Here is a 12,918-nt window from a genome sequence, read left to right on the forward strand (position 1 = left end):
TCCTTTTTTGGACAAAAACCTTATTAGAAACACAGATAATATCTATTAGTGTGTTTTATTATAGTGCACTTGGTGCATTCTTCACAATACTTGTTACATTTGCATAAATATGGACTGAAAAGCTGGTGAATTGCACTCACAGGTAGGCCAATAAGCACAATATTGTACATTTCTACATGAAGATCATGTTATCGTGAGGACGTTTCGCACAGGCTCGTTTCACTACAAGTGAAGACAGCAGTGGTGAGGGAGCAGAGGGAATGTAGAGAGAGAGAAAATGGGAGAACTAACAGGAACCATTACCAACCGCGTATTCTCTGTCCGTCCAATGACATAGAAGCAAGGTTCGCCTAGCTTGGAGTTGGTCATACATAGAGACAAACTGGAGAGCTCCACTGAGAGAGAAAGAGAGAAAAGAGTGGAGGAGAAAGGAACGTTGGGAAAGGGCAAATTTCCAAAAGAGGGAAACCAAGAAAGCTCAAATGAAGGGAGGAATATAAAGTGAGTATGTAAAAATAAAAAAAATAAAAAGAATAAACCAGTAATGTGTTAAAGGTGGGAAAACGTCCAAAGGGAGAAGGAAACAGAAGTGATTTAGTTAGAATCAATACCACAGACAAAAGTAGAAAGGACATTCAACACATGACAAATGCACCGCATGCCAAAGACAGGTCGATTTTATGATGATTTTATGATTTTATAAAAATGTGGTAACGGCCAGAACTGACACCCACACTCTTCTACCAGGTCTCACCATAGTCAGGCACGTAGCCGTTGCCTCTCTTGAGCACCAGGTGGATGCGGTGGCCTCCTCTGCGGATCTGCTCCACAGCCTGGCTGTGGGTCATCCCTGCTGTACTGTCGCCGTTGATCTCCACAAGCTGATCGCTCACCTGCAGTCACGACAACACAGAGGCAACAGTACTTTGTTATCGATTGTGTGACTGGTGGTTTATTACAGGCCCGGCGACACCTGGGGTCATAAGTTTAAGCTTTATATCGATAGAAAACTATAGAATTATTGGCTGTGATGCAAGTGACATGAGATGGAAGTCACATCACTAACAGAATTTTGCCTTTATGAATTATTCTATAGTTAAAGCTGCAGTGTGCAACATTTTAATCATTATAGAAATCACATGGGGCATGGCTGTCGTGGCTGATGTGTTATCCACAAATAAAGACGCTGCCACTGTATGACTTCCTGCAATAGTACTGCAGTTAATACATCATCTCCTTCTACTTCCGGGTCAAAGGCCAGGGAAGACATTTTGATGCATGCGCAGAAGTCTGACTCCAGTCCGACTAAGCATATACATGCAGGATTAATCGGATTATGAATCAATGTTACTGTTCAAGTATGTTAGTCTGACTAAGACTAGCTCAATATTAGTCTGACTTATGTGTGCACATGACATTAAGAAAACCAAATTATTGTCTTAGTCCGACTAAGATCAGCCTAAGTTCATTTAAAATGCACGTAAAGGTAGAATTCACTTCTAAAACTGGGTACTTCAATCTTTTTTCAGCTGTTTTACTTTACTAGAACAATACAGCTGTTGTTTGTCTTGACTTCAAATGTATCACTTCCTGTGTGCAGCATGTCGACGGGCGATCAACCAAGATCAACCAGTGTTGTGTGAACTCATTTGACAATGATATGAATGTAAGAGACATTTGTTCTTTATGGACTTTTTTCTATAGTAAAATCAACACATTTTTATTTATATATATATATATATATATATATATATATATATATATATATATATATATATATATATACACACACATATATAATACTTGATTAAACAATATTATCCTATATTATATCATATATTATAGTGATATATAAGTGAAATAGAGCAGGGGTGGGACCTGATAAGATTTGAACATGAATCATTTAGATTAATTTATATTTTATGTAAATGTTTCATCATCATCATCATCATCAATGACTTCAGTGGTTCTTCACAGCAATAAGGCTCTTGGTTTTTGGAGAGTTACTAATAAAAGACAGTGAGCCACTTGTCACAACTATGCGCAAAATAGAAATGGAATTCAGCCATCACTCATTTAGGTGCTTTTCCTTGTGTGACCCGCTGTGATTACACTGTGGTGACTGGGTGACACATTAGTCACTTTCATTACTAGAAAAATGTCGAGACTTGACAGTTCACAGAGGCTGTGTGTAGTTTTACTAAGAGCTACAGTTAGAATGTCATTATACACACACACACTGGTAATACCACTCTCATGTTTATGGAACAAAATACTGAAAATGAAAATAAAAATGAAGTGATAAATTACCAAGTGATCTGATTAATCTGAAGTCACTTTGATTAAATCTAATGCAAAGGAGGCATTAATCATTTCCCCTGTCTTTTGTTTGTCATTCATCATTCATTTAGACAAATCTGCTCTTTGGCCTTGATTTCACCATCTTTTTGTTTGGCTTTTTATTGATTTGCCAATTAAGATAAAGACACTTTATTGATCGCCAACAGTCAATGACATACAAATACTGTATACTAATTTAATATAATATAATATAATATAATATAATATAATATTGGTAGCTATATTGTTAATACATTTCAATATAAGAGCAGTAGATGTACTTGTCTGCTCCCAACTCTGCTGCTGTAATAAGTGACTTTACTAAATCAAATCTAATCTAATCTGTATGTATGTGTACAAATGCCAGACACAGACACAAACCTGGATTTTCTGGCTCCGTGAGGCTGGTCCTCCCTCCATCAGCCCCAGGACATAGAGGCCCATGTTGTACTCACTGCCTCCTCTGAGGCTAAAGCCGAAACCTGAGGGACCACGATCCAGGTCCACACTGTAATATCTGGAGTCACGCTGGAAAACAAGGGCAGAGTCAGTGGGAGGACTGTAAGGATTATCAGAAACATGTGACTGAAATGAGCTGATGGATATGACCTCACCTTCGGACGGGACCGCTGACCTTTTCTGCTCCTGTGACCGAGGTCATTTTCTGCTGTTTCTGAAAGGCTTGAAGTGTCTGGAAGAATTAGGACACAGATTAGATAGTGAATTAAGAGCCGGGCTGCATTTTACACTGCATCTAGAGTATGAGTTGGCGCTCACATGTGCTTGGACGGGGGACGATGGTGAGCCTCAGGGTGTTTCCCGCTCGCCGTAGTATCTGAGCGAGCTCCCGGTGTGGCAGCTTGACCACCGAGCGTCCCTCTACGGCTTCTAGTCGATCTCCGGGCCGGATCTGCCCACTTTTAGCGGCTGGGCTGCCACGACGGACCGTCACAAACCGGTGAGGGAGGAGAGAAGCAGCTGAGGAGAGGACAAAAACAAACAGTTACCCATTACGACTACCTTAAGTGACTAAGCAACTTGGAACGTTCCCTTTAAGTGAATGCAGAGAGTAAGGAGTGTTGTCAAATACTGATACATTTAATATCAGAAAGATTTATCTCACTTATGTCTATGCCAGATTTTCTAAAACAAGCTGTAATTAAGCTTTGGATTGCTTTTGGCAGGGTTTACTTGATAAATTACATCACAAAAAAGTCTGTCTTTAGAGCCCCCTCCCCTCACTGTCTCCTTGAAACACTCTGCCCTTCTCCTTTATCTTTATCTTTGCCATCTATCAACCCATTATCTCCCCCCGCTGACACAACGGGAACTGTTCTTTCACTGTTAGATTATAATCTGTCTTTGGAAGTCCCAAATCTGTCAAATTTCAGATGATAACAGACTTCGGAGAGTTACACTTTACTCGGCTCTTCAAAGATCCCCAAACTTGCAGACTGTCTGCATTGGCGTGCCACTGGCATACAAAAACACTGGTAAACCCAGAGCAGAGATACTTGCCGCCACCACATAATATCTCATCTCTGTGCAGATGAGTGCTGACCATCTAGAAAAGACACCACATATACTGTAATTGTGTAGATAAAGTTGTGAATAATGTGTGTTCTGGTTTTTAATACAAAGAGAAAATTAGTCTTATGTAAACATAAACTCATTCCTATCCTCTGTGCACAGAGACTGCTCACAAATAATCTTGTCTTTTAATCCCCCTGCACCAAATAAAAAACCTTGTACAGTTTTTAGTGAAACAATTTGTCTCTGTCTGCTGATTCTTCATAATCTATCTTCTCTCCCTCTTTCTGTGTCTTACTAAACTCTCTATTAATCGACCTGTGACCCTTCTTTAAGGCTATGCTGTGCTTTGCTGACAGCTGGGCCCTCTAGAGACTGATGTGAACCATCCAGCAGAGTGCATTTAAAAAAAAAAAGACTCATTCAGCATTTTTAAAGAAGAGTAAAACAGAGTGTTAACAGTGTGTTAACAGAAGAAAACTGTGATGAGTGAACTGTGTCATATGAGCCCAGAGACACAATCTGTCTGTGGCCTAATCTGGGTGACCCAGGCAGAAATGGCAATCAGGTCAAATTTAAAGCAAAGGGAGCTTTGCAAATAGTCTTCTTATCGTGCATTAAAACATCAGTTGAGCATCAAGAGTCGCTTAAAGCACACGAGTACACATGCAAACAGACACACACTGACCTACGCACAGGCAAAGGGATTGGGACAGATGCACTCATCCTGTGCACACACACACACAGACTTAAACTACACAGATGCATGCAAATGGACTGATTTATGCCATAGTGACTTTTCCTCTGGCGCTCGGTGTACTCCCGTCTACAGTAATCCCACTGCAGTACGCGCAGCAGACTCTGACACTCTGCACTGTTCGGTGCTGAGGAGAGGGCGCAGTCTCGGATCGTAAAACCCCACTCTGCAGCCACAGAAGCACTGGCCGGTGCAGACATTTCCCACACAGCAAAACTGATTAAACTGATACCAAGGAAGAGAACAGTGTTGACAGTACAAGTGTAGGTTAGTTGCTGCTTAAATCCGTCCACTGTCCTGCCTGTGTGGCTCAATAATGACTCTAATACACAGACGTCATGTCATGCTGCTTTAAGCCTGGCTGGATTAAAGAAAAATATATCTTTTTTCATGCTCCTCTTGTCACTGCAAATATCAGTATGCATAACTGACAATAGCCATTAGTTAATGAGAGCAGGTGAGCTAACTTTCACACAGACAGAGTCAACAGGCAAACTTTACACACACAACAACACAACAGTATTTAAAACCCGTTCTTGGTCTCACACATGCACAAAAGCTGAACGTGAAATGCTGCACCAAATCAAAGCACCCCCACCCCCCATTTTTAAAGGTAAACATACAACAATAATCCCAAGCATATAATTACGTTTGGACTCCTTCACAGTTTTTAAAGCAGACTGTAGTCTCTCCAGCATGGCTCTTTCATTAGCAACGTGCAGAAAAAAAACAAAAAAAAAAACGCAACGACAACAACAATCCTATTTTCCACGTCCTGAGGACGTTGAGATTCACATGTGAGCGGGTTTTGCTGTTCGCTCTGTTGCTCCTCTGTGAGGGAAATGTTCAGTGTAGCATTCAGAGATGGAGAGCAAGAGAGAGAGCGAGGGAGAGAGAGGGGGGAGAGTTTTAATCTTTTTTTAAAAAAAAGCAGACGGGATGCTTTTACTGCAGAGTAAGAAGGAGAGAGAGTGGGCGGGAGCTTGTGAGGGAAAAGCAGTGCAGGGGGAGACTGATGGAAGGGGAGAAGCAAAAGATGTGTGGAGGCAAAGGGGATTTCTTTTCTCTGACATGTCGGGAGTGAAATGAAGGGGTGAATGAGGACACGGAAGACATAGAGGTGAGAGGAGAGGAGAGGAGAGGAGAGGAGAGGGAGAGGAGAGGAGAGAGGAGAGGAGAGGAGAGGAGAGGAGAGGAGGGAGGAGAGGTCTCTGAGCTGTAGCGACACGAGCATCCAACTACCATAATATCACCATAAAAAACAGAAATGTGTGTGAGCTCAGGCCATAAAGCAAATTGAACCGCATCAGACTGGAAGAATGCAGCCAATGTGAGGCATGGGAAGGGGGAGAGGCAGTAATACATCACTGATGCGACGCTGCGGTTATCCCTCTTTCCATAAGCACAACAGTAAAAGCTACTATAGTCAGGATACGGTCGCGTCAATGTCCTGTCAGGTCAGACTGCATGGAGTGAGGTGGATATGAGACTTTTGGCTAAAGTTAATTCTAAAAACAGACAATACAGCTCAAGTACACCCCCAGAATGGTACATATAAATCCTGTAAATAACCTATAATATTCTTTAAAGAAATGTTCTTCCACGAGTATGGCAAAGAGGTCGATATCCATCCCATGTCAACACAGATATCATATTGCGTTTGCTAAATCGATACACAAATGTAAAAATTACACAGTTTTATGAAGTAATGGGGGTTTGTTGCCTTTGGATAAAGTTATACTTGTTACTCCACTCTGTCTCCAGGCTACCTGAGAATAGTGTCAGTGTTCTAATCTAAAATGATACAAGTACATTTAAAAATGAAAAGTATGTATAATATGCATGCAACCATTTCATTATTAAAGTAAGCCATGTTCGTCGAGAGACTCTGACTCATCCAGTCCCAGAGCCTGGATCAGCTGATCCCTCAGGAGGTGCAGACAATTCATATAAAAACCCACCGGAGAGAAAATGTGTTCTTGTGGGAATAGAAACAAAGGTAAACATGTGTGTATGTGTGTGTGTGTGTGTGTGTGCAGGATGAGTACATCTGTCCCAATCCCTTTGCCTGTGTGTGAGTCAGTGTGTGTCTGTTTGCATGTGTAAGCATGTGTGTGTAAAATCTCAGGACATACAGTATTTGGGTTTTTTTTAATCTCTCACATAAACATTGTAATAACTGGTCAAAGAAATGCTGATCATACGGACAAGGAGATGAGATGAAATCCACATGTTTAACGTTGTGTATTTTGTTTATATTTTGTGGTAAGATGTATTTAAAATAACTATAATATGAAAACCAAGCAGCACTCATGCCCTTACAGCAAGAAGACCCAGGTTCGGACACTCTAAATTGACCATAAGTGTGAGAGTAGATGGTTGTTTCACTCTATGTCAGCTGGGATTGGCACCAGCGCCTCCTGCGCCCCTCATGTGAAGGATAAAGCAATAGAAGATGGATGGATGAAAACCAAGACCTAAAAGGATCATGGATCATCTACTTTCATTTTGATTTCCAGAAAACAGAGCTATATTCATGCCAAGTAATAAAGTCCAGGATAAGCCAAGTCATGGACATCATAAAACAACCTGAGGGGTTAAGAGTGAACCATGACTCAGCTGGTTTCATGTGGCCACGGTCACTACTGTGTGACCTGTAATTACCTAATGGTGCATGTGTCCACAAGGGCATCCAAATGAAACCTGTTTCCCTGGGCATGTGACCAAGTGGTTCTATTGGCCCAGAAAAACCAAGGCCCCGTAGTTGCATAAAAAATAATAAAAAAAAGAAAGTTTGAAATTCAAAGACACTTGGCTCTCACCTTTGCCATTCTCCACATCCTGAGAGGCAATGACAAAACCAAAGCCCTCTCCCGGCTTTCTCCTGAGCTCCACATCAAACCCTCGCAGTGGCCGGGTCTGTTCGGCAGTCTGCCTCCCCAGACCTGAATCAGGCACCATGACACCATCCGCCTCATCCTCCAGGCCTGTGTTGATCCAGTCTTTGGGCTCCATCGTCAGGGTCACTGGGATTGACTCCAAGAAGCTGGTGCTCTGGACCAGCGAGGATCGTGTAGGGGTTGGAGGCATGCTCATGGAGGTGCGGGGCACAGGCAGCGTCTCGGGGAGTCTGGTGGAGTCTTCTGAGTCGTCGGGTGGGGGAGGTGGGTGGAGAAGGGGCGGTGGCAGTCTCCGACCAGAGCCGGGGGAGACGGACGAGTGATAGATACCTGATAATGACAGAGAAAGTAAGTGTGAGGTAAATGTAGCCACACTGAGAAAAATGTTCGATCACAGGCTGCAATAGTTTACCTCTGTGAACCAGTAAGATGACTTCTCCCAGTTTGGTGTGTTCTTGGAGAACGGTTTGTACCTGTGAGCAAACACAGTATATTTTACTAAAACTTTAACATTTACATTTCAGCATTTAGCAGACGGTTTTATCCAAAGCAACTTACAAAAGAGGAATAAGCTACATACAAGAAGTCTTGGAAAGAAATCCACTAGATAGGAACAGTGGCCTGACAGAGGGTGAGAGTGCAGAAGTGGATCCAAGTGCAGAAGGAGATTGTGCAGGGGAGGAGGTAAAGGTTAGTGCTAGGACAGAAGATGCTCTTGGAAGAGCTGGGTCTTCAAGAGCGTCTTGAAGACAGACAGGGACTGTCTGTTCCTGTTCTGCTCAGAAGGTCATTCCACCAGCGTGGAACGACACATGAAAAGAGTCTGGACACCTCATCCTAATACTTACTGTTGTATTAGTGCTTTTCAAGTCCTGATGACATTTACACTCATTTACAAACACATTCCCACAGCAAATCTTTATAACTATCACACATCTTGTACTGGAACACATTGCCATGTAGCCTAACAGAGCCAGGGATCAAACCCCCAACCTTACAGTTGGAAAACAACCCCCTCTAACACTGATCCACAGCCACCCTGTTATCTTTTCAAATAGTCTTTAAGTAACAAGGCTCCTATTGAACAATACCAGCTGTCACTCACACTGGTGTCCACTCAGGTGCAGTGCTTTCTTGTCTGTTTTCCTCTTAATTGACCTAAAAGACTAAAACTAGCAACTGAGAACATTAACTGCCCAGGAAAATGTTTACTGACGGTTTACTTACTGTAAATCAACTGAAAAATAGGATCATTTTCCCTTAGACCTCAATTCAAACAGGGTTCTCAATCAGTGGAGTCACCCCCTTCCTTTTTCTCCATGTCACTTTTCAAGTTAAAAGACTGTGTCCATTTAAATGTAGTCTATGGTCTTACCCCAGTGATTACTTAGAGATGAATAATAGTATTATCATAAACAAAATTATTACGTTAAATCTTTTTTGTGAAACTGTTGTGTCACTCCATGGTGCAAAAAAAGCAAAAAAGAAAGGGATTATTCAGATTACATTATTCGCCAATTACCTGTGAAAAGCTTAGACTCTGAACATCAGCACCATTGATTTTGACAATAGCATCCCCTGGCTGCAGAGAGCTGCACTGCTTCCTGTCCCACACTCTTCTCACAACAGTCATCCTGCCTCCAGAACCTCCGGCCGCCACGCTGAAGCCGAGGCCGCCGTCTCCTTCAGACTGAGCCAGGACCACTGGCACCAGCTCTCCCCCACTCCTCGCTCCTGGAGAGGACACCCTGTTTGGACTGGCAGTGGGGCTGGCGTTGGCATGGAAATCGTTGACGCTGTGGTGGTGGTGGTGGTGGTGGTGGTGGTAGGGGTTGTCAGAGGTGGAAGGAGGTCTGAGGTGGGAGGTCTGCGGTCTGTAGAGATGGGACTGAGAGCTGCGGGGGCCGCCGGGCGAGGACTCTGCTGGTCTTCTGGGCGACTGAGGCATTGGCAGCCGGGATCCGGACAGGGTGCAGGTGGAGAGGTCGCTCTCAGACGACTTTGATGTGCCGTATCGTACATGATGTTGGGGTGTTGAGAGGGAGTTGTTGTTGTGATTCCGAATCATTGATGCCCTGATGAAGAAGAGGAAGCAGAATTGTAATCATAATAAGGAAACTGTTCTCTGGTGTCAGTCATGAGTTAATTTGAAAGATTTTATTGAAGGCAGCTCAGATCAGGAAGAACTGAGACAACACCAGATTCTAGTGAGCAGAGTGCCAGCTCTGATACATACAGATAATAAGCCTTGAGATGGTATCTGGTCCCGATACCTGGTGCCTTAGTATCAAGGGAGAGAACCTTGAAAGGCGCCTAGTTTGTGTCTTATCATACATTATGGCTGTTTATACTGAACACCAGGTCTGGTTATAAGAATATGTGAGTAATTACACTTAAAGATGGTTGAAGATTAGAATTTTTTAGGCCTACAACTGATGATTACTGAATATTTATGATTGATCACTCAGTCAATTACTGTCTCAATTAATCATTTAGCTTCAGATGGTGAAACCGGCTCATTACAGTTTCCTGCAGCAAAAAATCTAAATGGTTGTTTTCTGTTTTTTTTGTTTTATTTTGTTTTAAATTTTGGAGAGAAAATAATCAAAGATAAAGCTGGAACATTAAAATATTGTAATCATAAAAAACAATTCAATGGCTAAAAATCATAAAGGATGACAGTTGCTAACAAAATGATTCAGATTGGTTTTTGGTGTTGATTTGGTTTATGTTTACTGGATTTTGTAGTGTTTTCATGGACTATGGTTTGTTCTCTATGTTTTTTGTGCGTTATTTATTTCCTGTTTTTTGTAGTTTTTTTAGCTTTGTTTTCCTAGTGTGTATCTTTTACAACCTGTCTCTCCGTGTTATTTGTCTGCCCCAAATGTCTCGGGTGTTTCTTTGCTCCAACACACCTCAGATTCAGATAAAATGCTCGTTATCAGGCTTCTGCAGAGCTTGTTGATGAGCTCTCTATTTGAATCAGGTGTGTTGGAGCAGGGAAACATCATGTTGTTACCTGTGAGAGCCAATCGCTGACACAACTTCACTGTCGCTCTGGCTGGCCTGGTCAAGAGACTGCAGCCGGGCCAGTCTTCTCAGGGATCGAGGTGGACGAACGGGGGACAACGTGGCAGTGTTGCTCAGACTGGAGCGTCTGTACGGCGGCGGCTGCCTGACTACGAAAGACATCGCGTTTCCATTTGCATCCAGAGTCACTCCTGGTTCCATGTAGTTCACGTCACCGTGGACCCCATTAAAGTCGAAATGCTGGGCGTGGTGGGTGGGTGTTGGGAGGCGAGGTCGCTGGTGAAGAGGCTGAGGCTGGGTGGTGGTGGTGGGGGGCAGGATGAAGGCACCGCTGTCCAGTGGCCTTGGCGGGGACTGCTTTGGACAACCGTCGGGGTTGTAGAGCATTGGATACCCTCTTCTGACCTCGACGTCCACGCTGTGGCCCACAGGCACCGACTTCAGCATCTCCACTGCTTCTTTGTGAGACGATCCCAACACGCAGACGTCATTGATGTAGACGAGGATGTCCGCTGATAAAATATTAAAGGAAACACACATAAGACACCTTATACAACATTTTTATTGTCAACTTCATCTGTTTTGTTTTTAGGAATATTTTTTCAGAAGATTTAGAAAGTCACATCTAACCTTTTTTTTTGTTGTTCATATGCTTGATTGTACGTGTCGATTGCCAGTGAAACAGCGTCTGTGTGTTTTATGTGGGTGTGAATTAATCCAACAAACTAATCCCTCTAAAGCAGCCTATTAACTGATATGAACTAGATCAGTCCCTGCAGAGACACCCTCTGCTCTGGATTCCCAGCGTGGTATTAACTGTGATTAAAAAAAAAAAAGTGTAAGTGGTGTGAACACTATTTTGGCAACCCAAAATTTCACAGGATGTGGATTTGGTTCGGTTAGGGTTAGTCTAACGTTAGACATGAATCAGTTAATACTGTAGTTGAAGCTATTCTCTCGGAAGTCACGGAAACATGTGTGTGTGTGTGTGTGCGTGTGCGTGCACGTGTGTGTGTGTGTGACCTGAATGTGTACAGTGGCATATGCATGTGTAATAATGCTAGATTATGGTGTGCTGCGACTGATTTGTGATGCACACTTGCTGTGGGGAAATTAGTACCCACAAGTATAATCCCAAAGAGAAGAGACCGAGGACTAGAGAAAGACACTGCAGTCTGCTGCTATAACAAGCATATTATTATTGTAATTTCATGGGATTTATCTCACATATATGTACATATGTATATTTTTATTACAGCAACACATCTTTGTTACTTTTCTATCGCATCATTTCATTGTATTTTTACCTGTCTTGAGTGCTGACGGTCCAATCTCAGTCACACTGTAGACCTGGAGGAACTCCCTCGGCCTGCTCCCGCCCACAATGTTGAAACCGAACCCTCTCGATCCTTTGGTCAAGTGTGTGTGCACAGGAAAACCACGCAGATCCTCAGGCAGATCTGTGAACCCTGACCACAGACACAGAAAGAGGAGAAGAGACTGACTTACGTTTTTGGTTGAAAGATTCCATGAAAAACATCTCACCTCAGCACTATAATGTGGGTCATTTTCATGTTACTTCACATGAGAGCAGTAGGATAAAGCCAAAAGTTATCATGATAAAGGACAACTGGTTGAGATTGTCATGCCCCGCCTTCTTCTCTGCCTGCGTCTCCTGTTTTTCCTGCATTCACCACGGCGTGCACTCAGTTCACCTGCGGGCGGGAGCTCACCTGCTCCCAATCTAATCGTCAAGCCTCTACTTATTTCCTGGTTCTCCAGCCTCTCGTCGCCAGATTGTCACTCAATACTGCGATGAAATACGAGATAATTATAGATTCAGCTTTGCTTCTGAGTGAAAGTTGAAGAAATCATTTACTACTGTTTTAAACTGTGGTTTGAAACACTTAATAAACACAAATGTTTCATAAATCTGAGGTAAAACATTAATAGCAATTATGTATTGTGTGTCGCAGAGAGAATTAATAAACTAATATAACTAGTAAATAATAGTATTGATATAAAAATGTGCCCTACTTTAAATCATACACGTCTGCAGAAAATATAATTACACATATTTTGGTTTCCTTTTCCTTTAATGCTGTTTTTGTTAAGTGTTTGTCGGTCTGTTATGCATATTTACATGTTATTTGTACCAAAATCCACACTAATCCCTTAAACATGCAGGCAACTGTTGCCACAACAGTGATTATATCACCTCCTCCTGGGGAGATGAGTGTACTGCACTTGACTGACACAATCTGATGGCTTTCCTGCATTTGGCAATTAACAATATTTAGAAAAAAAACGTCAAAAATTGACGCCGTCCTTGTTCAAATCTAAAAAACAGTAAGTCGCCAG

The 12,918-nt window shown here is 42.5% G+C and overlaps 1 protein-coding gene across 1 annotated transcript in view; it reads right to left on the reverse strand.

Annotated features, from left to right (window-relative positions):
* The window catches only part of LOC122777518 (membrane-associated guanylate kinase, WW and PDZ domain-containing protein 1), a 41,613-nt gene that overhangs the window by 323 nt on the left and 28,372 nt on the right, over positions 1–12,918 (reverse strand). The window contains exons 8-17 of the mRNA XM_044038812.1: positions 11,865–12,026; positions 10,547–11,069; positions 9,050–9,602; positions 7,940–8,000; positions 7,450–7,857; positions 3,118–3,318; positions 2,955–3,031; positions 2,722–2,868; positions 755–893; positions 292–395 (exon numbers count right to left, since the gene is read on the reverse strand). Coding sequence (XP_043894747.1) covers positions 292–395; positions 755–893; positions 2,722–2,868; positions 2,955–3,031; positions 3,118–3,318; positions 7,450–7,857; positions 7,940–8,000; positions 9,050–9,602; positions 10,547–11,069; positions 11,865–12,026 — 2,375 coding nt within the window. The remainder of the gene's footprint in view (positions 1–291; positions 396–754; positions 894–2,721; positions 2,869–2,954; positions 3,032–3,117; positions 3,319–7,449; positions 7,858–7,939; positions 8,001–9,049; positions 9,603–10,546; positions 11,070–11,864; positions 12,027–12,918) is intronic.

The sequence above is a fragment of the Solea senegalensis genome, linkage group LG11, assembly GCF_019176455.1.
Source record: "Solea senegalensis isolate Sse05_10M linkage group LG11, IFAPA_SoseM_1, whole genome shotgun sequence".
NCBI classification, from domain to species: domain Eukaryota; kingdom Metazoa; phylum Chordata; class Actinopteri; order Pleuronectiformes; family Soleidae; genus Solea; species Solea senegalensis.